The sequence below is a fragment of the Salvelinus sp. IW2-2015 genome, linkage group LG27 (genome assembly GCF_002910315.2).
Source record: "Salvelinus sp. IW2-2015 linkage group LG27, ASM291031v2, whole genome shotgun sequence".
Taxonomy (NCBI): domain Eukaryota; kingdom Metazoa; phylum Chordata; class Actinopteri; order Salmoniformes; family Salmonidae; genus Salvelinus; species Salvelinus sp. IW2-2015.
Window position 1 is genome coordinate 32,186,599 of NC_036867.1, and position 26,293 is coordinate 32,212,891.

Below are 26,293 nucleotides of genomic sequence, written 5' to 3' on the forward strand. Positions count from 1 at the left end.
TAGCATCTGGGCCCAGGACTGTTCCCTTACCTGTTGATTGTCTTTGGGGGTGGTAATTGTTGGGTCAGTAGGGGGCACTATATGTCCCCTAAGTTGTTTTGCATCACTGAATTCTTGCTAATGTCCTATCTTTCTCAGTTAAGCCACAGCACCAAAACCAGGGACCTGTTGTACATTATCACATTTTGGGATATATTTCCATGACCAGATATCTTCAAAAGCAAGGAGAAAAGTAAATGACTTAAACGATATGATCACTCATGAGAGTGTGTGGGGCACTGCTATATTCAATGTACTGTATCCTTGCGATCCTAATGATTTTCAGGCTCTACATGCACATTGATTGTGTTTTCCTTCGGGGATTGAGTCTCACAGCTCCTCTGTCTTCTACTAGGCACAGTTTAATTCCACTAGCTGCTCCTTATCTGAAAGCACACCTGCCCGCACACACTGCAGAGGGTTGGTTGTGTTGTCAGCCTCCCTGTGATTTTCCCCAACCTCTCTAACCAAGGGCCACGCAGAGTATCCAGATTGAAAAGGTGAGAGAAACTCATGGCTAGCAGACACCTTATTATATAATATATATTGAAAGTAGCTTATTTGCTGGGAGCCCTGCATTGCTGTATGGAATGCTACTCTTGAATGATGTCTTCATTGTCTTTTCATTGGTTGGTGACTCTCACGGTAGTCAACACTACTTGAAAACTTTCAATCATAGATAGATAGGCTCGTCCCTTCCTTTCTAACTAACAAGAAATCCATCAACGTGGATTCATCTCTCAATCCACCCATGCCACTTTGTAAGTCACTCAAAACAACAACACATGCACAATTGGCATCCAATATGTTGCAAAATGCTGTTATTGACATTCCATTCTTCAGTCCCATGTTTTCTCACAGTAAAAAGCTGTGTGACATCTGGTATTGTTCGAGGTCTAACGTTAGGCCTGGGAGCTCCTATGTCGTTCTCAGGGAGCGAGAGGACATCAATTGGCTTCTAGATAATGCCTTCTCCCCTGCAAAGTTAGCTTTAACTACCATGAGTAGGCTACTACTTTAAGTGCCACAGTCGAGAGGAACAACGTTTTCAAAGGCGCAGAGAGGGAAGTTAAGTATGATGATACAGGACTTCTCATTGACCGGGTCTATCCCCAATTAAGCTTGTTAACAGCCTTTCCTCCTTCTTTAGGCAGCTATGTTTAGGTGCAACCAAAAAGGATTTGAACAATACGATGAAACATGGTATTACTAGTGCTTGACCACAATAGTGTACGGCTTCAAAAGATATCAGCACTGAAGGACACATTGATTTAGCTTTCTGATGAGAGGCAGAGAGAAGGGTTGAGGGAGAGACAGAGGTATTGTTCGAAGACAGGAACACGATTGCCATTAAATGGTAAATTATATTTCAACGTTTTCTTATAAAGTATCTCTTTAATGAAAAACCTTACCTACCTACTTTTAGTCAGTCTGAAATTAATAAGCTACTATCACACAAACATGGAGCTAAAAGTTTGAATTAAAAGGCTAGAAACACCTGGGTTTTGTCATGGGCCCTATATTTAGACTAAAGACATCTCTTTTCTAAACCACCCACAACACACCTTGTACTTAGTGCTATTCTCCTCAGCTAAGCAGGAAGCCTACAATCACTATTTTCCCGTTAAGTGATAATACTTGTTTTGAGAATTCGTCTCTCCAGTCTATAACTTCATTTTGATCACAAATGTGGATTAAAAAAGACAGAGCCAGAACCTCCTCTGGAATATATTCTCGGGAACAGAGAACCTGGCCAGCTAAAACTAAAGTTGCAGTCTTTCAAAGATTATCTTGAAAATAACCTTAGGAATACAAGAAACACACAAAAAATAAATACTTTTAAAAAAAAAAGATCTCCGATATCTGCCTTCGTCGAACACCTCAGATCATATGGGGTGGATATGCTGCTCTGCTTTCCGATCCTGTTTCAGAAGACCGTCTCCAGGAATGTGCTCTAGTGTATTATGGAAACATCCGCCCTTGCTGTGTTAATTGGCTGCTGGTATGCAGACTGTAAAATCTTAACCCAGAAGTAAAATCTTGTGCAATTTGGTCAGCTGCGCAGAATCTGTCCACGGGAGATTATGCAGACGGTGAGTAAAATACAGTTACAGTACGCCATGTTCTTTGCAATAATATTTGAGTTCCCTGTTATAATGTAATACTTGGAGTGTAAATTGACACGGCTTGTAAATATTGTATAGGTTACAGTTAGTGAAGATACACTATTAGACAGTACCAAGTTGTAGAAAGCCCAAAAGTGTTACAACTTCCCCAGTCTCCCCTACTTAGGCTATGTAACAGGAAAGGTAACTGTCTAAACAAACACTCAAGAACGGACCTCACAAGTGAACTAATGAGGAGGGTACGTTCATTTCTTTGAGCACTGCAGGAGCCGACACTTTGAAAGGAAGTAGGCACAGGGTGGGCACTGTGTAAAACCTGCCACAACCTTCTTGTTCTGTTGCTCATTCTAGTGAGAAGTAGCTTCGGCATAAGGTAGGAAGACCCACACAGTAGGCTACAGGAGGAAATCTTCTGGACATCAGACACCTTCTTTGCTATTTCTTCTCATGGAAATGCAAAGCAATATCTTCGGAGATGTATGGATTTCCGACAGACAAGGGTCTAATTTCACTTTAGCTAGACATCAGTAGAATCCGTGGTTAGGCAGTATATCAGGGTTCCCCCAATAGGCAGCCTACTGGTGATATTATTTGGCCCCAGAAGTGTTCTAAGCAAAATATACAGTTGAAGTCAGAAGTTTACATACACCTTAGCCAAATACATTTAAACTCAGTTTATCACAATTCCTGACATTTAATCCTAGTAAAAATTCCCTGTCCCTAGTCAGTTAGATCACCACTTTATTTTAAGAATGTGAAATGTCAGAATATAGTAGAGAGAATGATTTATTTCAGCTTTTATTTATTTCATCACATTCCGTGGGTCAGAAGTGTACATACACTCAATAAGTATTTGGTAGCATTGCTTTAAATTGTTAACTTGGGTCAAACATTTCGGGGCTTCCACAAGCTTCCACAATAAGTTGGGTGAATTTTGGCCCATTCCTCCTGACAGAGCTGGTGTAACTGAGTCAGGTTTGTCGGCCTCCTTGCTCGCACACGCTTTTTCAGTTCTGCCAAAATGTTCTATGGGATTGAGGTCAGGGCTTTGTGATGGCCACTCCAATACCTTGACTTTGTTGTAATTAAGCTATTTTGTCATAACTTTGGAAGTATGCTTGGGTCATTGTCCATTTGGAAGACTCATTTGCGACCAAGCTTTAACTTCCTGACTGATGTCTTGAGATGTGCTTCAATATATCCACATCATTTTCCTGCCTCATGATGCCATCTATTTTGTGAAGTGCACCAGACCCTCCTGCAGCAAAGCACCCCACAACATGATGCTGCCACCCCGTGCTTCATGGTTGGGATGGTGTTCTTAGGCTTGCAAGCCCCCCCTTTTTCCTCCAAACATAATAATGGTCATCAAGGCCAAACAGTTCTATTTGTTTCATCAGACCAGAGAACATTTCTCCAAAAAGTACGATCTTTGTCCCCATGTGCAGTTGCAAACTGTGTCTGTCTTTTTTGGTGGTTTGGAGCAGTGGCTTCTTCCTTGCTGAGCGGCCTTTCAGGTTATGTCGATATAGGACTCGTTTACTATGGATATACAGTGGGGCAAAAAAGTATTTAGTCAGCCACCAATTGTGCAAGTTCTCCCACTTAACAGATGAGAGAGGCTGTAATTTTCATCATAGGTACACTTCAACTGTGAGAGACGGAATCTAAAACAAAATCCAGAAAATCACATTGTATGTTTTAAGTAATTAATTTGCATTTTATTGCAAGACATAAGTATTTGATCACCTCCCACCAGTAAGAATTCCGGCTCTCACAGACCTGTTAGTTTTTCTTTAAGAACCCCTCCTGTTCTCCACTCATTACCTGTATTAACTGCACCTGTTTGAACTCGTTACCTGTATAAAAGACACCTGTCCACACACTCAATCAAACAGACTCCAACCTCTCCACAATGGCCAAGACCAGAGAGCTGTGTAAGGACATCAGGGATAAAATTGTAGACCTGCACAAGGCTGGGATGGGTACAGGACAATAGGCAAGCAGCTTGGTGAGAAGGCAACAACTGTTGGCGCAATTATTAGAAAATGGAAGAAGTTCAAGATGACGGTCACATCATCCTCGGTCTGGGGCTCCATGCAGATTTCACCTCGTGGGGCATCAATGATCATGAGGAAGGTGAGGGATCAGCCCAGAACTACACGGCAGACCTGGTCAATGACCTGAAGAGAGCTGGGACCACAGTTCAAAGAAAACCATTAGTAACACACTATGTCGTCATGGATTAAAATACTGCAGCGCACGCAAGTCCCCTGCTCAAGCCAGGGCATGTCCAGGCCCGTCTGAAGTTTGCCAATGACCATCTGGATGATCCGAGGAAGAATGGGAGAAGGTCATGTGGTCTGATGAGACAAAAATTGACTTTTTGGTCTAAACTCCACTCTACGTGTTTGGAGGAAGAAGAAGGATGAGTACAACCCCAAGAACACCATCCCAACGTGAAGCGTGGAGGTGGAAACATAATTCTTTGGGGATGCTTTTCTGCAAAGGGGACAGGACGACTGCACCGTATTGGAGGGAGGATGGATGGGGCCATGTATCGCGAGATCTTGGCCAACGACCTCCTTCCTCATAAGAGCATTGAAGATGGGTCGTGGCTGGGTCTTCCAGCATGACAACGACCCGAAACACACAGCCAGGGAAACTAAGGAGTGGCTCGTAAGAAGCATCTCAAGGTCCTGAGTGGCCTAGCCAGTCTCCAGACCTGAACCAATAGAAAATCTTTGGAGGGAGCTGAAAGTCCGTATTGCCCAGCGACAGCCCCGAAACCTGAAGGATCTGGAGAAGGTCTGTATGGAGGAGTGGGACAAAATCCCTGCTGCAGTGTGTGCAAACCTGGTCAGAACTCCAGGAAACGTATGATCTCTGTAATTGCAAACAAAGGTTTCTGTACCAAATATTAAGTTCTGCTTTCTGATGTATCAAATACTTATGTCATGCAATAAAATGCAAATTAATTACTTAAAAATCATACAATGTGATTTTCTGGATTTTTGTTTTAGATTCCGTGTCTCACAGTTGAAGTGTACCTATGATAAATATTACAGACCTCTACATGCTTTGTAAGTAGGAAAACCTGCAAAATCGGCAGTGTATCAAATACTTGTTCTCCCCACTGTATATATATATTTTGTAATATACAGTACCAGTCAAAAGTTTGAACACACCTACTCATTCAAGGGTTTTTAATCATGTTTACTTTTTTCTACATTGTAGTTTCGTATAGATTCGTTGTTGGACATAAATGACTGTAAAATCACCAGGAAATCAGTTTAGAGTGATTTTGATTCGGGAAATCTGTTCCCAAGTATTTCTACGCATAAACAGAGATGCATGGGTGATCGTATCCCAATGTTATCAAGGTTAGAAATTATTATGTTTTTCTTAAATACTGCTGTACAATGAGTGTACCAAACATTAGGAGCAGGGCATGGACTCTACAAGGTGTCGAAAGCGTTCTACAGGGATGCTGGCCCATGTTGACTCCAATGCTTTCCATAGTTGTGTCAAGTTGGCTGGATGTCCTTTGGGTGGTAGACCATTCTTGATACACACGGGAAACTGTTGAGCAAAGCAGTGTGCACCTACTACCATATCCCGTTCAAAGGTACTTAAATCTTTTGTCTTGCCCGTTCACCTTCTGAATGGCACACATACACCATCCATGTTTTAATTATCTCAAGACTTTAAAATCCTTATTTAACCTGTCTCCTCTCCTTCATCTACACAGAATGAAGTGGATTTAACAAGTGATATCCATAAGGGATCATAGCTTTCACCAGAATCGGAATCCACGCTTCAAGATTGTTTTGATCACACGGACTGGGATATGTTCTGAGTAGCCTCTGAGAATAACATTGACGAATACACTGATACGGTGACTGAGTTTATCAGGAAGGGTATAGGAGATGTAGTATCCAGTGTGACTATTAAAACCTACGCTAACCAGATACCGTGGATAGATGGCAGCATTCGCGCAAAACTGAAAGCACAAACCATCACATTTAACAATGGCAAGGTGACTGAGAATATGGCCGAATACAGTGTCGTTATCCCCTCCATAAGGCAATCAAACAGGCAAAAGTGACAGTATAGAGACAAAGTGGAGTCGCAATTCAACAGTTCAGACACGAGACGTATGTGGCAGGCTCTACAGACAATCACGGACTACAAAGGGAAAACCAGCCATGTGGATAGATGGCAGCAACGACGTTGTCCGGAAGCAATGACGTCTTGCTTCCGGACAAGTTAAACACCTTCTTCGCCCACTTTGAGGATAACACAGAGCCACCGACGCGGCCCACTACCAAGGACTGTGGGCTCTCCTCTGTGGCCGATATAAGACATTTAAGCGGGTTAACTCTCGCAAGGCTGCCGACCCAGACGGCATCCCTAGCCGCATCCTCAGAGCACGCACAGACCAGCTGGCTGGAGTGTTAATGGACATATTCAATTTCTCCCTATCCCAGTCTGCTGTCCCCACATCATTGTTCCTGTACCCAAGAAGCAAAGGTAACTGAACTAAATGACTATCGCCCCGTAGCACTCACTTCTGTCATCATGTGCTTTTGAGACTAGTCAAGGATCATATCATCTCTATCTTACCTGACACTCTAGACCCACTTCAGTTTGCTTACTTCCCCATTAGTTCCACAGATGATGTAATTACCATTGCACTGCACACTGCCCTATCCCATCTGGACAAGAGGAATACCTATGTAAGAATGCTGTTCATTGACTATAGCTCAGCATTCAACACCCTAGTATCCCTCCAAGCTCATCATTAAACTCGAGGCCCTGGGTCTGTGCCCCGCCCTGTTCAACTGGGTCCTGGACTTCCTGACGGGCCACCCCCAGCTGGTGAAATTAGGTAACAACACCTCCACTTCGCTGATCCTCAACACTGGGGTAACCCACAAGGATGCGTGCTCAGCCCCCTCCTGTACTCCCGGTTCCCCCATGACTACGTGGCCACACACGCCTCCAACTCAATCATCAACTTTGCAGACAACACAACAGTAGTAGGCCTGATTACCAACAATGACAAGACAGCCTACAGGGAGGAGGTGAGGGCTCTGGAGAAGGTGGAAAGCTTCAAGTTCTGAAATGGTCCACCCACACAGACAGTGTGGTGAAGAAGGCGCGACAGCACCTCTTCAACCTCAGGCGGCTGAAGAAATTTGGCTTGGCACCTAAAACCCTCACAAACTTTTACAGATGCACAATTGAGAGCATCCTGATGGGCTGTATCGCCGCCTGGTACGGCAAATGCACCGCCCGCAACCGCAGGGCTCTCCGGAGGGTGGTGCGGTCTGCCCAACTACCTGCCCTCCAGGACAACCTACAGCATACGATGTCACAGGAAGGTCAAAAAGATCATCAAGGACAACAACTAACCGAGCCACTGCCTGTTCACCCCGCTATTATTCAGAAGGCGAGGTCAGTACAGGTGCATCAACGCTGGGACCAAGAGACTGAAAAACAGTTTATATCTCAAGGCCATCAGACTGGTAAATAGCCATCACTTGCACATTAGAGGCTGCTTCCCTATACACATAGACTTGAAATCACTGGCCACTTAAATAATAGAACACTAGTAACTTTTAATAATGTTTACATATTTTGCATTACTCATCTCATATGTATATACTGTATTCTATGGTATTCTACTATATCTTACACTATGCTGCTCTGACATTGCTCACCCAAATGTTTATATATTCTTAATTCCATTCCTTTACTTTAGAGTTGTATGTATTGTGTTTTGTGTTGTGAAATTGTTAGATATTTCTTGTTAGATATTACTGCACTGTTGGGGCTAGAAACACCAGCATTTCGCTATACCCACAATAACACAATAATATCTGCTAAACACGTGTATGTGACAAATACACTTTATTGTATTTTATTTGAATTCACCTGATCAGTCTTTGTCATTGAAAGAACAGTATTTACTTTTACTATAAGTCCATATAACCTACTATAAGACCAGTGGTGTAAAGTGCTTAAGTAAAAATAAGTCGTTTTTGGGGGGTATCTGTACTTTACTTTACTATTAATATGTTTGACTACTTTTACTTTTACTCCACTACATTCCGAAAGAAAATAATGTACTTTTTACTCCATACATTTTCCCTGACACCCAAAAATACTTGTTACATTTCAAATGCTTAGCAAGACAGGAAAATGGTCCAATTCACACACTTATCAAGAGACCATCCCTGGTCATCCCTACTAGCTCTTATCTGGCGGACTCCCTTAATAACACAAATGCTTAGTTTGTAAATGATGAATGTTGGTGTGTGCCCCTGCCTATCCGTAAATAAAACAAAACAAGTAAATCGTGCCATCTGGTTTGCTTAATACAAGTGAAATGATTTATACTTTTACTTTTGATACTTATATTTTCGCAATTATATAAACTTTTGATACTTAAGTATATTTAAGACCAAGTACTTTTAGACTTTTACTCAAGTAGTATTTTACTGGTTGATTTTCACTTTCACCTGAGTCATTTTCGATTAAAGGTATCTTTACTTTTACTCAAGTATGACAATTGGGTACTTTTTCCACCACTGTATCAGACATTGTTGATCACTGCTTCAATTAACCCATTATTCAGAACATCAGTTTGTCATCCATTTATTCCATCCTCACTGGCTGACTCAAGTCCACAACAGCAGCAGTGAGTATTACCAGACTTGTGAAGTCCACATTCAGCAAAAGTAGTAAAGATTAGCAGCAATCCCAGTAAAGCCTGCTCCAGGACAGTCAACTTTCTATTAGGCTTCATCTCGTCTTTGACCCAATGACCTGCTCACATCAGCGTCACATACACAACGTCTGACTCAAGGCTTGTGTCTCAAATGGCCTCTTATTTCCTATATAGTGCACTACTTTTGACCAGAGCCCTATGTGCCCTGGTCAAAAGTTGTGCACTATGTAGGGAATAGGGTGCCATTTGGGACGACCCATGGTAGATAGGCTGTTAGGTATATAGTCTGACTCATGGTAGAGCTGTCGAATCCAGGCCTGGGTGAGGCAGACAGGAGGGTGGCTCCTGGGTCGCATTTCTTAACAAACAAAACAAATTCTCCTCAATTTCCAATTGGTAGTTACAGTCTTGTCCCATCGCTGCAACTCCCGTATGGACTCGGGAGAGGCGAAGCTCGAGAGCCATGCGTCCTCCGAAACACGACCCCGCCAAGCCGCACTGCTTCTTGACACACTGCTCGCTTAGCCTGTATGCCACACCAATATGTCGGAGGAAACACCGTACAGCTGGCGACCAAAGTCACAAGGAGTCGCTCAAGCGTGATGGGACAAGGACATCCTGGCCGGCCAAAAACTGTGCGCCGCCTCATGGGTCTCCCGGTCGCGGACAGATGCGAGACAGCCTGGGATCGAACCGGGTCTGTAGTGATGCCTCTAGCACTGCAATACAACGCCTTGAACCGCTGCGCCAACAAACCAATTTGCAACAAAAAAAGAAATTCTGATTCAGGTAGTCCAAACATGTTTTCGTCCTGTTTCCATCCAGGATGGGTCATCCAGAGGCAGACAGGAGGGGAAGTTGGCACCTGCCTTCCAGCTTGTCACCCTTAAGACAGGGCATGTAGCATCTGGCTAAGGGAGACTGCCTGGACACAACTTCAGACTCATGGTAGTCTGTCTGTGGAATCGGATTTGAGGCAGACGGAAGAAGAGGGAGGCACCTGCCCTTCAGTATGTCTCCAACCCCTTTCCCTCCATACTGTATTTGTTCTACGTTTATTGGACAGAGATCGTGTGGGACAGCTGAACCCATCCTGGCACCGGCATACATGTGTGCTTCGTTGGCTGCACAGTGACTGCTAGACCACCCCAGGCCACTGTCTCCAACCATTAATCCAGGGCATCTGTCTGGGGGAGGCTGGGAGAATCCAGAGCCACTGCAGGGTCGTAGCAGGGCCATGCCATTCAGCAGAGTCCCAGCTCTACTTCCAGAGCAGGCTAGAATGAGGGCAAGCCAAGTCTAATAGATGGCATCTGGACAAAGCAATGACTATAAATTGGGACAGAGCCACATTCTGTGGCACAGCATCGACAGTGCGACGAACCTATCTCTCTCTCCAGGCGGCAAAGGGCTTATTTTGCTCACATACATTTAGGGGATTACAGTGTTATTGGCTGGTCAGTCAGAGTGAGAATAAACAACATAGCTGTAGCATTCTAAATCAGATGGGAAAAGGAGCATGTGGGAATAGTTCCCGAGACTCATGTTAGTTCCCAGAATGAATGTCTAGGCTTTAGCTCAGTGGGCTAAATCAGTTTTGAGATCAAACCAACAAGCTGGATTCAATTTACATTATTTGAATGATCATTGAGCTAATATCATAAATTGGTAAATTATCATTTTCTATATTATAGTATAACCGTAATAACTTTTCTATTCACAAGTGTAGATATCCCACAAAAATATTTGAGGCTTTTGTCCCTGTTGGTCAAGGAGGTGTTGAATTTGCCAAAGACTATTGTTACAGTATGGATTCTTCAAGAGGGTCCACCTACACCCCAAGGGTATGGGGACTTGAAGGCGGGATGTGCTGTCCCCCCTCCTCCTAGTAAGACTGAGCAACTTGTTGTGTCTTGATTGGAAAAGTTGGTTGAAAAGAAAAGAACGCTCTAAAACTACCCACGGATCAACCTTTAATACAATCTGAGGAGCCACGGTTCTGAACCGATGCTCTGAAACAACTAAACGATAACTATTTCGTCACTCAAGAACATTTGGAAAACTTTCGAGGATTCTCAAATGGGATCTAACATCTGTGAAAATTTGTGGCATATTTTCCTTCGGTGAAATTGTGAACCGCTACTATGGATTGCGCAGTTTGCAGCCTCTCACATGCGTCAATCCCGGGATATCTGCGCATTGTGTTTCTCTGTTTGATGCAGTTGAGAGCGCTTGCCCAGTTAGGTAAGTCGAATAAATCATAACGTTTTAAAAAAGTACAGTAAGACGTGAATGCCTCGACTATTGTCCTTAATAAAAAAGGAAGATAACACAATTTAGTTTAGCGCACAATTGTTGACTGATGAGAGCTTTGCAGTTTGATTATTTATTATGATCGAGGGAATAATACAACGTGTATTTTCAGTGTTCTTTCACTCCTCCAGATACTTTTTCATAACAAAAATTCATAGATAAGACTTGAGAGGATCAGAACATTTCCTCAAACTTTTCCATTGTCAGACAGCTGCATCAGATTTAAGGCAGTGTGGTATGGCGGTATGGACCATATGGTAAGAAAGCAGCAGTGTATTGGACACATCCGCAGACAATATAGCAGGGCTGAAAATCATTATAGCCATACAGTTACAGTCTGGATTGCTTTTGGGGGAGGTGGAACAAATGTCTCCCTTGGTACCTAAACCAGCCTTTTGTTGTTCTACTTCTAAATTAAATACTGTTAAACAATCATGGTATAGTTCTGTATAGGTCTATGGCTATTGTTATGCTTTGACACCTTACATAACAATGCACTGGACCATATTATTATAAGTGCTCTAAAAATACAACCAGCTGGAGAAATTGGCACTGTGTTGCTACGGTCTCTTTCTTACAGTAGGCCTATAATGTAAGTTGTATATAATGCATAATACTGTAGGCCTAAGTGTTTTAGAAATGCAAGCTGCTGGAGAACTTGGCACTGTAGCCAGTTGCCGAGGAGGACACAATTAGAGGTTGTGTGGCTGTGTCATTTGGTGTCTAGTTCTAAAGCCTTGCATACCTGTCACTCACCACCAGCCAACAAGTAGATAAGTAGATATGCATAAGGAGTTTTGTCGGGGGCAGCTTTACAGGATTGTAACTATGTAACCAGTAATACAACATTAAAACAATGTCAATACAGCATTATAAATATAGCCTATGTGCGACAGTACAGAACAGACAGTACATACATGAATGCCACTGTTAGATTGTGAATCAAATAATGAATGGCATTTTAAACTTAGACAATTGTAGACTCGGAGTTGGACGTTTTCTCCCCAACACTGTAAGCCCCAAGGCATTTTTTACTCAAAAACTTATAGTAAATTGAACCCAAAGTAAATAAAAAATCATTATTGTTTAAGTTGTTTGTGTGGTACTGATATATATATTAAGTTATGACAACAAATGTACTTTTCTTCCGAGCATGCGCTATTGCAGGTAGATTTTTGTGAATTGTATTTAATATCTGTGTTTTTGCATGTACATTAAGTGATTGATGAAATAACTTATGCTACACATGCTATTTAGTTCGATTTTTTTGCACGCGTTACTGAAATGGTTGTTTCAATATAAATGGCTTAGGTAGTCCCCTCACACTGTTCCTAACCCTGGCAGTCATTATGAATGCAGTTTGTGGGTGAATACACGTCACTTTGCAAGCCAGCATAATGTGACCTGCAGGTAGGGTTGCAAAACTCTGGTAAATTTCAGAGGTTTTCCAGAACTTTCGGTTGGGAGATTCCTGGAAATCCTTCATCCATATTTTTTGAAAATCTGGGAATTTTGGGAAAATGTATGGAATTTTGCAACCCTACTTGCAGACCTGATGTGGCCTTTAAACCATGAGTTTCAGGGCACTGTATTGTGATACAAAATAAGGCCATATGAGATTTATACTGAATAGAGTTTCATTATAATGATAACATTCGCCTAGGAACTCACTCGGTGAAGGCCAGAGGACTAAAAATGAATGAATTCAGCAGCTATGTCTCTGTCACTAACAAATACAGTCATGGGTGGTAACTCTACAATTCACTCAAAAAGGCAAGGCACACTGGGAAATTATATTTGAGAAGTGGCTTTGTGGGGGCATTACTCAGAATGTTCAAGCTGATACAACTCAAAGGGGCACCCTACAGGGTCACAGTGACTCTATCTGTTTTCACTGGCATGTATTCATGGCTACCAAGGGAAGCCAGGGTTCCCAAAATATTTGACAAATAAAAAATATTTATATTTAGTCTCTGTGTTTTCATCATTTTCTATCAATTCGCATGTGGCTGAATCTCATCAGAGAAATCATCAGAGTGAGGGAAATTGCGCCCCTGAGTCTCAGTATGTGTTACCCATGAATCTGATGCTTTCTGGAACAAAAGAGTATGACACGTTGCCACCACAGCATTTGATTGATTGATCCCATTTGAGAATCCTCCCTTGATGAAAAATAATAACTGGCCAATCAGCGTTGAGCTGACCTCAACTGTGGTTTGTCCTGCTGCAGCAAATTGCCCCCAAGGGTAGCCAGTTTGGATTTGGTTTCACACTAATTTGGACTTGTGGTTTTGACTTAATTCTCTGTACAGGCCAATTATTATGACGGAAATTCTGATCTAACCATAAATTCATATATTGTGCCACAACTGAAGTTCAATATATAGGATAGATGTAGCCTAGTAGTCTCACGTTAACTAGCTAGCTAACTTAGCTGGTTCATTGTTGCCCATGCGAGGTAGTTAGGGTAGCAAGCATTTCAGCTAGGTAGCCTCTGAAAACTAAAACTAAAAGCATACAGAGCCCATAGACCGTTTTGCCAACATGAAAGAGAGGACGGCATTAGCTAAGTAGGGTAAGTCCCAAAAATGTGTTTTACTTGCACACACACACTCAGAGAGAGAGAAAGAGAACCATGGAGAGCCACATGACACTTAGCAACATTGATTGGACTAAGTCATTTTTGGTATCTTTAAGTTTGTTTTCAGTGTATTAAACTAAGCATATATAGCCTTGTTGATTTGATGATGTTTCAGTGATTAAGTTAAAATGGTGCTGGAATAGCAGAGGCAGTGCTCCCGTTGTCTTTGTGCTGACTTGCGGTAAACTCCGCGGCTATAAATCAGTAGCTGTTCAGTAAACTTTCGAAACCATGAAGTTGCTTGACCATTCTGTAGTTCATATAACTGTTTGTTACATGCAATATTTGCTTGGTGGACTTCACCGGACAGATGTTGCTCTCCGGTTTTGTATGTTTAGTTTAAACTTATTCCGCCACTGACTGACTGTTGTCTTTTTGTTGTCATGTCTTTATTGTGGCGTGGCGTATGAACTAATAGTATGAACTAGCAGATACCATAGACTTCCAGTAAGTATGCTAACGCTAGTTAGCAATTGCACTACCGCAAGTCAGCAACTTCCTTCAAACTGCCTGTACGCAGAGACATAAGAAAATGGTATCCACGAGTTAATCTGACTCTGGGGAAGTAAATAAAGGGCCACATTGCCAAAATTCTGAAGTATCCTTTTAAGTGCAACAGGTTTACTCAAAGGTTTTGAGTAATTGGGTTATACAGTGCAGGGGACTAGTAGTTATACCATTAGGGGAAGTAAGCACTAGTTCCTTGGTGTTTCTCCTCTCCCACATCCAATTTGCTCCTTCAGCAGAGTTGTCACAACAAATCAATCAAAGAATGGGCCCTGACCCTTCAGTTCACCACAGCACGGCGTGTGTGTTGGTGAGTGCGCACATGTGTGCGTGCGCCTGTATGTGTGTGTGCATTTGTGCATGTGTGTGTGTAGCCAGAGAGTTAAACCACTAAACAACTGCCCTGAGAATGGACTCTGATGGCCATCACCTCATGAGACAACAGAGCATTCTTTCACTAGCAGCACCATGGTTGGGGTCATAGGTCAGATCATGATGGGGAGCCTGTTGTTGTGTGTCACCTACTCTGTGTCTAAAATGGCACCCTATTCTCTATATAATGCACGTGTCTGTAGGGCTCTGGTCAAAAGTATTGCACTATGTAGGGAAAAGGGTGCCATTTTGGATGAAGTCTTAGCTTATGTGTTATGGCTTTTCAACCTCTGCCATATCGTAGATTCAGAGCTATGTATCTAATAGAACTCAAAGGGTTTTCTTTTATGGAAGCTTCTCTATTGTCAAACATGTAAAGTGTGGTGTACCGCAGGGCAGCTCTCTAGGCCCTCTACTCTATTCTATTTTGGCCAATGACCTGCCACTGGTATTAAACAACGCATGTGTGTCCATGTATGATGATGATTCAACCATATATGCATCAGCAACCACAGCTAATGAAGTCACTAAAACCCTTAACAAAGAGTTGCAGTCTGTTTTGGAATGGGTGGCCAGTAATAAACTGGTCCTGAACATCTCTAAAACTATGAGCATTGTATTTGGTACAAATCATTCCTTAAGTTCTAGACCTCAGCTTAATCTGGTAATGAATATTGTGGCTGTTGAACAAGTTGAGGAGACTAAATTAGTTGGCATTATCTGAGATTGTAAAGTCTCATGGTCAAAACATATAGATTTAATGGTTGGAAAGATGGGGAGAGGTCTGTCCGTAATAAAGAGATGCTCTGCTTTTTTGACACCACACTCCAAAAAGCAAGTTCTGCAGGCTCTAGTTTTGTCTAATCTTGATTATTGTCCAGTCATGTGGTCCAGTACTTCAAGGAAAGACCTAGTTAAGCTGCAACTGGCACAGAAGAGAGAGGCACGTTTTTCTCTTCATTGTAATCAGAGGGCTGATATAAATACTATGCATGCCAGTCTCTCTTAGCTAAGAGTTGAGGAGAGATTGACTGCATCACTTCTTTTTATAAGAAACATTAATGTGTTGGAAATCCCAAATTGTTTGCATAGTCAACTTACACACAGCTCTGACACACACACTTACCCTACCAGACATGCCACTAGGGGTCTTTTCACAGTCCCCAAATCCAGAACAAAATCAAGAAAGCGTACAGTATTATATAGAGCCCTTATTGCATGGAACTTCCTTCCATCTCATATTGCTAAAATAAACAGCAAACCTGGTTTCAAAAAACAGATAAAGCAACACCTCACGGCACAATGCCTCTCCCTTATTTGACCTAGATAGTTTGTGCGTATGCATTGATATGTAGGCTACAGTACATGTGCTTTAAAAAATGTTTTATGTAGTTCTGTCCTTGAGCTGTCTATTGATGTTCTGTATTATGTCATGTTTCATGGTTTGTGTGTACCCTAGGAAGAGTAGCTGCTGCTTTTGCAATATCTAATGGGGATCCTAATAAAATACCAAATACCAAATTCCATCCAACCAAGTTACTCCATATAGCAGGGGTGTCTAACTCATTTTGCCACATTCAGTCTTCAACAAGGTCCAGAGGGCCGCACTGAAAATGTGTATTATATTTCCTTGCCGTCCAAATGTGTTGTATTTACAAATCCTCTATCTCTCTGCATACACACACCTCGTGTGGAAGCTTTACACCGTGTCTGTGTCTGTGTCTGGGAACTAATTCTCTCCAAGCACTAAGGTCAAAGGTTTTCCAAACAGCCATGTTTTCCAGAGGAGAGGAAAGGAGAGGCTGTTGCTGTTGGGTAAACCTAGTCAAATTGGCCTTTAACAGAGTTTACAGCGCGGTAGGGAGGTAACCTCATAAATAGTCTCTAGGGAACTCTCACCCCAGGACAAACCTTCATCATTAGCCCAGGGGGGCAGACTGTTGCTGGATCCAAATGATGCGAAATATGTCACGTCATTTGGGGGTTACTGTAAGACATGTGCCAAATGCCATGTTTTGTAATTGATCATTCAACATAGATTTCATAATGTAGTCACCAAGGTAGGATTTCCAAAGAATGCTCGTCATTAGGTAGAAACGCAGGTCTTCCTATTCCTCTGTCATAGCTCTGACTGTTATCCTGAAGTCCTAGTCGTTTTGACCCATTTTCAATTTACAGACAGGGAAGTGTGATATTGGTGCAGGTTCTTTGACACTTGAATAGACATGGGATGTGAGAGGTCTGACTTTAAAGTCATTTTCTCTCCGTTTTTAGCCTTCAGCTGCGAGCTATGTTCAGACCCTGTCATGGATCGCTGGCTTTATTGTCTAACCCTCCAGGGGTGAGTTTAGAATGGAGGGGAATTAGGTAAATGAATGTGTGTTATTTTTACCTGTTTGAATATACCCTCCTCATCACTCCCTCTGAACGTTACAGTAAATTAACTCTAGTTCCACAGTTTAAGGAACTGACTGAAGTTATACAGCCACTGGAATTACATATTTTGCTACCTTTTTTTGGTACCATGCCCTGCTCACTCCCTTCCTCCAACCCTTCCTCCAACCCTCCCTTCCTCACTCACTCCCTCCCTCCCTCCCTCCAACCCTCCCTTCCTCCCTCCACAGTCCAGGTTGACATCACAGTAACTACCCAGAAAGACTTATATTACAAAAATATTCATCTTAAAATTAAAATGTATCCTGTGAATGTAACGTGTTTTCTTGCTAACTTTGTCCTTCTGCCTCCCCCAGCTCCAGAGTGCTACCCGGGAGGATACCGCATGTTGAGAAACCCATATCGCAGCGTGGACTTTGACTCCAGTGACCTGCAGAACACCGCCATACAGGACCTGATCTGTGATCACTCCCTATCCCCAGGATGGTACCGCTTCAGCATTAACAACAAGCCTGCAGAGATGCCCACCAGCTGTGTGGAAGTAAGCTACAGCTGTTAAACCATGCCGTCTTGCCCCTAGTGTGTAAAGCGGTTCCACAAGGCTCCATTTTAGGGCCTGTTTTATTTACCATTTGCATAAATGATACAGGCAAAACTATGATTAACTCTTCACAGTGCAAGGGATTTTCATGAATTACGTTGTCCACGACAGGAGATACTGTACTTAATCAAGTGGTTTTCATGATGGAACATGTTGTGCATCCAATATTTAAAGTGTGGTGTATTATGAGAATTATAAGGATTATTCTTTATAAACATCCAAACTGTAGTTACCAATGCAAGGCATGAATTACATGGTTCATTTCCATGTAAATGAGTCCATACAACTGATCTCATTCAATACAGCTGTGTTTGGTTTTTGCTTTTTGCTTTTTGCGTTTGCTTTTTGTTGACAGTGAAAAGTTGAGTGTAAACTGTATAATGAGTAGCTACAGAACAGGTGGAAGCTTTTTCACAAAGCGTCTCAAAGTAGGAATGCTGATCTAGGATCAGGTCCCCCCTCATATCCATTACAATTTAAAAGGCAAAACTGATCCTCAATCAGCACTTACTCTGAGATGCTTTGTAAATACGGGTCATTGTCTTCTCTCCAGATGAACAGATGTGGCACCCAGGCGCCTGTGTGGCTGTCTCTCACTGATAGCTCGTTGCCCCGCCCAGGGGAGGTCCGCCAGCTCTCGGCCTGTGCCACCTGGCAGTTCTTCCACGGGAGCACCAAGGACTGCTGCCTCTTCCGCATCCCCATCTCAGTACGCAACTGTGGGGAGTTTCTCCTGTACTACCTGCAGCCCACCCAGGGGTGTATGGGATATTGTGCCAAAGGTGAATTAGAATTACAGAATCACTGTCGGTTTGGTGTGATGGGATGTATGGGTGACTGCTTCGCTGGAATTTGGAATTTGTTATTAGCCTTAAGATATGTCTGCTGCTCTATTTGTTCACTCTGGTCTAAAGCCTTTAAGTACATAGTGGAATTGAGGAAATAAAAAAAATCAACTGTATTTCTTTTGTTTTTAGTCATATCAGAATTTGGACCTAAATTATGCCCCACGGGTGAGGTGGAAGTCAATGGGCAATGCAAAGGTAAACAACCACAACAAGCTCATAGAAATGTTATTCACATTTATTGTGATTCTTTATTTAATCATGTCTGGTTGGTCCTTGATATCAGCTTCTTGTTCATCCCTCGTCTTTCCCTTGCTCAGCAAGTCTCCCTGCATTATCCTACAAGCCTGTGATCATCCCAGAGCTGGTGGGCAGCAGTGTCCACCTGCGATGCACCTTCAGTGGGGTGAAGACCTCGGGACTCCCCTTGGGCTATCTGGTGGTCTGGGCCCGACACCTGGCATCCAATATGAAGGTGGAGATCAGGAAAGATTTTATCATGGAGACCTTCTCATTGGTGGAGATGGACGGAGTCCACTTCAGACTGGGGGAGACGGTAATAATGCCTACCAGACGTGTGTATGTGGATGTGTGTGTGTACGTGCGTGTGTGTGTGTGAGTGAGCTTACGTGCGTGCGTTTGTGTGATGGGGGATTGGGGGTTGACCATCTTTGGTGGCTTAACCAATGGATGGATCCTGTTGACCTTTTGACCTTTCTGACTGGGGTTCAACATGTAGAAAAAAAGAATAGAAGAAGGTATGTCAGATTGTCAGGGAAGAGAAAGGAGGTCAGGAAGGGTAGAGGAATACATCCGACTCAGTTTAGGGTTGGTCTTTCTTACTTTTAATTGCTGCGAGGACTCTTTCACATGATTCCCATCAAATGCTTTCTTTGCAACTGGTATGTGGCATTGAGGCTCTTCTTCTAACACAGATATTAGATATCTTCAACCTGTCCCTGTCACGGGCTGTAGTCCCCACTTGCTTCAAGGAGACCACCATAGTCCCAGTGCCCAAGAAAACCAAGACTATTGCCCTGTTACACTCACCCCTGTAATCGTAAAGTGCTTCGAAAGGCTGGTCATGGCCCACGTCAAGGCCAGCATGCCAGGCACACTGCACCCACTCCAATTATCCTACCGCTCCAATAGATCCACGGAAGATGCCATTTCCATCGCTATTCACACGGCCCTAAGGCATCTGGACTAGAGGAACACCTAAAGTATGTGAGAATGCTGTTCCGTGACTACAGTTCAGCATTCACCACTATTCTTCCCTCCAAGTTCGTCACCAAGCTCAGAGCCCTTGGTCTGGACACTACCCTCTGCAACTGGATCCTGGACTTCCTGAAGGGCAGACCACAGGCTGTGAGGATTGGCAACAACATCACCACTGTTGTCAAGAGGGTGTAACAACGCCTCTACTTCCCAAGGCGGCTTAAGAAATTTGGCCCGAGCAGGAGTGTTGTGACACACAGGAGGAAGACATTGAATAGGACCACCGCAAGCACACTCCTTTGCCTCACACTAGTGCCAACTCCAAACGGTTCAGACTCCTGACCTCCAGCTGTTATCCTGCACACACATCACAACTGCTGCTACCAGACTGTTATTTACTATTGCTAATACTGCACAATTTAAACAGTTGCCCCCAAATCCACCCCTCCCCAATACACGTGTAAATATTGGACTATAAATTGTGCCTTCCTGTATTATACTTATGCGTGAATGTTTATTCTATTCTACTCAGCCATTTACTTTATGTTCGTATTCTTATATTTTCTTATTTCTTATTGTTGTTGCATTGTCGAGAAGGAACCTGCAAGTAAGCATTTCATTGGACGGTGTATACCACGTGTATCCTGTATACGACTAATACAACTTGAAACTTCAGATAGCAATTACTGTGTTAGCGCTTTGTCTGCTAAATTACCATATATCCCTGCCATTTGAAGCCATGTGTGGATGGATACTGCGTGCGATACTAGTTGTGTGTATCCATGACAAGCTGTGCAGTACAAGGCAGGCCTGGCCTCACTCATCAGGCTCTGTTCCACACATGCTGATGTCACAGCTGGGCTAGATCAGGGGTGACTACTTTACTGGGGATTGAGTTAAACACACAACGGCTCCAGCTCTAGCACATTGCTCATGTAGTTTACACGCCATATGACTCAGTGAAATGTTTGGATGAATTACACATACAAGCCAACACAAAATAGAACGACCATTTTTATGACCCTAAGCCTTATGCTTTTTTGAAGGGAAAATATTGAAAATGCTGTTTCATTTGTGTTATAGATAGCTTTGTCACTGACTTGCCAGGTGAACACTTGATAGTAGCTACTTGTGTCATTATTAACGTCGGATTATTTTACAGTTCTCCTGCAGTGTTTCCACGTTCCTGGGTAACTCCAGCCGGACACAATCTCTGGCCAAAGAGAGTGAGAGCTTCTACGCTGGAATTAAGGTAAACCATCATGACTGATGCAATTTACTAAAACCCTCATCGCTCTGAATGTGTTTGAAGCTGGGATGGTTGTTGGTTGACCTCTAAATTGTGTATAATCCATTGTTGAGCATTAAACTCCTCCTGAACTGCATCGCGAGCTGTAAATTAAATGAACATTGAGCCCAGTCTGTCCAGGAACCTGTGTCTGTACTCTCTCTCTCTCTCTCTCTGCAGTTTGTTCCAGATGTGCTGCACATTGCGGAGGATGGTAAAGAGCATGCTGTAACCATCCACAGTACACTGCCTATCCCCTGTTACGGGACAGAGCACGGCCGACCATGTGGAGTCACTCTCACTCTGAGTGTCCGTGACTCAGGTGAGAATTAGAATAGCCTAATTTCCATAAACATGCCATCTCTGTGTTTGTTTTTCTTTCTGTCTTTTATTTAACCTTTATTTAACTAGGAAAGTCAGTTAAGAACAAGTTCTTATTTACAATGACGGCCTAACCTGGCCAAACCCTAACCCGGACGACGCTGGGCCAATTGTGCGCTGCCCTATGGGACTCCCAATCACGGCCGGTTGTTATACAGCCTGGAATCAAACCAGGGTCTGTAGTGACGCCTCTAGCACTGAGATGCAGTGCCTTAGACCACTCGGGAGCTCCACTGTGTGAGCCAGTGCTTACTGTACTAGTGCCAGAGAGGTTTAAAACCAAAAGACTCAACATGTGATTACTTCCTGTTTGTTTACACCCATCCAATCCTTTCTCAGATCTAGGGGCTAGGGGTTGATTTCATATTCAGGCTATCTGTCTTGCAGCTCAGTGGGGGTATTTACTAACCAGAGACTGTTATGTGTCCTGTTGCCCTCCCAGACAGCCTGGATCCCAGCGTGGAGGCCCCCAACATGGCCCTGTCTACCTGCCAGGTGGAGCTGCAGCCTACTGCAGCCTGCAGCCGGAGCCAGGGGTGTGCCTGGGCCAGCCTCACCCTCACCGCCGTCACAGACTTCACCCGCGACGGCAACCGCCCCAGCCTACTCAGCGCCACGCCACGCTCTGACGCACCGCGCCTCTGGAGGGGATACAGCCCCACACCCCTCAAGGTCCGACCGGGAGACCCATAGAAATATAATTAGAGCACATTACAACACTACAATGGAATTAGAACTTTGGAATATTCTAATTCACTTTTCTTCGCAAACCCCGCCTCCGGATGGGCTATAGCCCCACCCCACTCAAGGTCCGAGAGAGCGAGAGATAATGTAGCTGTAAGCCTCAGAACAGCTGCTTATAACACTAACAGAACTGCAGTAAATGTCTGCATGACATAGCACCACAGTGTTTACATGGTTAAAGAGAAGACTGTTATGAACCAACGACAAATCACTCACACTGCTTTTCTACGTGGGCTTCCACTCTTTCCTTTAAACTAAGTCTGAACATTACTCATGTAGCAAAACCGTTGTGTCCTCCTAAACCTCCCGACTTCCCCTTTGTTGTGTCATCACCCAGTCATGCAGACAGGCTAGCCACATCTGTTGCTTTTGCGTTTAAGCCAGTGAGATATGAAAGCATTTCGGCCTGTTTTTCAGACACACCCACACACACCACACACACCACACACACACCACACACACACACACACACACACCACACACACACACACACACCACACACACACACCACACCACACACACAACACCACACACACAACACACACACACACACACACACACACACCACACACACTTGAAAGCCCTGTGCTGTTGCCGACACTTTAATCAGCAGGACCAGAGTGGGTCACGCTAAGCTTTGTTCCTCATACCCCTACAGGTCACAGTACAAGATGTCCCCACTGCAAGCTGCTACTCTCTGACTGATCCACACATCATCACATTGGATGGCAGGTAGGTAACTGGGGCATGGTGGTTAGCATGCTGTGTCCTCTGTTGCTCAGAATGAAAGCATCTGCTAAATGGCATATATTATTATTATATATTAGGGTGTTACATATAGACTTGGAGACGAGTACCGACTTCCGATTTCACATCCCCATTCTTTTCCCCCACAATAGACCTTCTTGTACATTGAAATACAGTGTGTTTCAAAAATTATTCTCATTTACTATGCATTTTCCCCCACATCACTTGTTTTGGCCGATTTTAATGATCAAGAAGAGCTATTTAAATCACCACTCCACCTCCTGCTAACTGATTAAGTTCTTTACTGTAATTATTATTATTTACTATCCTCTCACAGGTCACTACATGAGAGTTTGGTCAAAGCTGGTACTTGAAAACATTGCAAAAAACACCCACTAATCAGAGATAAATATGTTAAAAATGTTTTTCAGACCGAACAGGTCTGAAGGGGACCAGTCCATAACCTTCTAAATAGATAGAACATTTTAAATTCTAATTATTTTTTAAATAATTGCTTCACCTTCATCGTACTTATGCAATCTCTAGATTGCAGAATCGAAATACCCTTTTTGCTTGATTAGATTGAAAAGTGTTTTTTATACGCTAATTATTTGAAACTAGGTCTGGTCTCACCATTTATTTGAACTTGCCAGTAAAATAACTTTAATTGAACTTATTTGATGCGCATGTTCAATTCTAACAAATTGTCACAAACATTTTCACAAGCAAGATGCACAATACATAAATGTTGTTTTGGTATTTTAAGTAAGAACATCACAGCTATGATATCAGTCCAATTTATCATCACTGTTTTAAGACATGTTTCTCCCCATCAGACGCTATGAGAACCAGCAGACGGGTACCTTCATCCTCTACAAGAGCCTCCACCGAGCGTTCGAGGTCCAGGCTCGTCAGTGGGACTGTGGCAGCCGCCATTACGCTGTGTCCTGTAACTGTGGAGTGGCGGCCAGGGAGGGAAACGAGGTTGATTGATTAAATTGTTATTTTTATTTTACCTTTATTTTACCAAGTTTGTCTCATTGAGATTAAACATCTATTTTACAAGAGAGACCTGGCCAAAACAGCAGCACAAAAAGTTTAATAAAAAAGACACATTTACAAAATAAAACACAAAGCACTACAGTTTCACACGTCAATTCACTCATTGATCAGGCAAGATGCTTTGAGGAAATCACTTATTGATTGAATGATTCATAGATTAATTAAATTAATTTGAAAATTAACCCTAAAAGTGCTAACAGAGGTCAAATGGAGGAATGAAACGTAATCACTCTTTTGTATACTAGTGGTGCGTGGCTAAGCTGTAAATGTCTCAATAGTAAACTTTGTGACAAAAGCACAAAATTTGGTACAGAGGTAGATGTATGTACCCTGAAAAGATATAGATATTCTCATTCTCATCGGCGGGGCTGCAGTGGAGCAGGTTGAGAGCTTCAAGTTCCTTGGTGTCCACATCAACAACAAACTAAGATGGTCTAAGCACACCAAGACAGTCGTGAAGAGGGCACGACAAAACCTATTCCCCCTCAGGAGACTGAAAAGATTTGGCATGGGTCCTCAGATCCTCAAAAGGTTCTACAGCTGCACCATCGAGAGCATCCTGACTGGTTGCATCACTGCCTGGTATGGCAACTGCTCAGCCTCCGACCGCAAGGCACTACAGAGGGTAGAGCAAACGGCCCAGTGCATCACTGGGGCCAAGCTTCCTGCCATCCAGGACCTCTATACTAGGTGGTGTCAGAGGAAGGCCCTAAAAATTGTCAAAGACTCCGGCCACCCTAGTCATAGACTGTTCTCTCTGCTACCACACGGCGAGCAGTACCGGAGCGCCATGTATAGGTCCAAAAGGCTTCTTAACAGCTTCTACCCCCAAGCCATAAGAATCCTGAACATCTAGTCAAATGGCTACCCAGAATATTTGCATTGCCCCTCCCGCCTCCCCTCTCCACACCACTGCCAATCTCTGTTGTCATCTATGCATAGTCACTTTAATTAACTCTACCTACTGTACATGTACATACTACCTCAACTAACCGGTGCCCCCGCACATTGACTCTGTACCGGCAGCCCCCTGTATATATTGTAATTTTTTACTGCTGCTCTTTAATTACGTCTTACTTTTATCTCTTATTCTTATCTGTATTTTTTGAAACTGCGCTGTTCGTTAGGGGCTCGTAAGTAAGCATTTCACTGTTGTATTCGGCGCATGTGACTAATAGTACATTTTTGATTTGATTTGCTATGGAGCCATCCCAGCTATGGACCCTGGGAGGGCGTGGCAGCCAGTATAAATAAAAAATAAATGAGCTTTCATTCAATATCTCGATACCAATTTGAGAGTCTCATCTTTGATATGCAAATTGAACTGAGTTGATAGCCCATAGCATTCCAGAGTTAGAGCTAAAAGTCTTATGGGCACCGGCGCCCATATCGCCTATATCATCCATTTTGGTGGCTCAATCGCCAATTTGTCAGCCTCTGAGTACCACAGAAACACTTTGAATGAATAACAGACAAATGTGCATAACAAGTGGCTATGGATAAAATGTATCAAAGTATCTCTTAAAACATGAAAAACATTCAAAACGTATATTTTGAAATATCACATTTTGACTGTAAATGTATGACTTTTTTTTATATATGCTTATTTTGGGGAATTTAAACTATTTACTTGTGTTTCAAAGGTTAATAAAAACAAAAAGTGGTACTTTCTGACAGACGCCAAGTTGGCGTAAAAGAAATGACCACAATTGGCACTTTTAAGCAAAAAATATGTTGCCGCTTTTATGGTTAAAGAAATGCATATACAGTGGGGAGAACAAGTATTTGACACACTGCCGATTTTGCAGGTTTTCCTACTTACAAAGCATGTAGAGGTCTGTAATTTTTATCATAGGTACACTTCAACTGTGAGAGACGGAATCTAAAACAAAAATCCAGAAAATCACATTGTATGATTTTTAAGTAATTAATTTGCATTTTATTGCATGACATAAGTATTTGATACATCAGAAAAGCAGAACTTAATATTTGGTACAGAAACCTTTGTTTGCAATTACAGAGATCATACGTTTCCTGTAGTTCTTGACCAGGTTTGCACACACTGCAGCAGGAGTGGCCCACTCCTCCATACAGACCTTCTCCAGATCCTTCAGGTTTCGTGGCTGTCGCTGGGCAATATGGACTTTCAGCTCCCTCCAAAGGTTTTCTATTGGGTTCAGGTCTGGAGACTGGCTAGGCCACTCCAGGACCTTGAGATGCTTCTTACAGAGCCACTCCTTAGTTGCCCTGGCTGTGTGTTTCGGGTCGTTGTCATGCTG

The 26,293-nt window shown here is 43.0% G+C and overlaps 1 protein-coding gene across 3 annotated transcripts in view; it reads left to right on the top strand.

Annotated features, from left to right (window-relative positions):
* The first annotated feature begins 10,819 nt into the window (after window positions 1–10,819).
* Window positions 10,820–26,293, top strand: part of LOC111953346 (von Willebrand factor D and EGF domain-containing protein) — a 52,920-nt gene continuing 37,446 nt past the window's right edge. For all 3 annotated transcript variants that reach the window (XM_070435477.1, XM_070435479.1, XM_070435478.1), the window contains exons 1-10: window positions 10,820–11,145; window positions 17,485–17,669; window positions 18,283–18,511; window positions 18,707–18,772; window positions 18,895–19,130; window positions 20,955–21,044; window positions 21,261–21,402; window positions 21,904–22,133; window positions 22,864–22,937; window positions 23,789–23,936. In XM_070435477.1, the coding sequence (XP_070291578.1) occupies window positions 11,046–11,145; window positions 17,485–17,669; window positions 18,283–18,511; window positions 18,707–18,772; window positions 18,895–19,130; window positions 20,955–21,044; window positions 21,261–21,402; window positions 21,904–22,133; window positions 22,864–22,937; window positions 23,789–23,936 (1,500 nt within the window). In that variant the 5' untranslated portion in view covers window positions 10,820–11,045. The remainder of the gene's footprint in view (window positions 11,146–17,484; window positions 17,670–18,282; window positions 18,512–18,706; window positions 18,773–18,894; window positions 19,131–20,954; window positions 21,045–21,260; window positions 21,403–21,903; window positions 22,134–22,863; window positions 22,938–23,788; window positions 23,937–26,293) is intronic.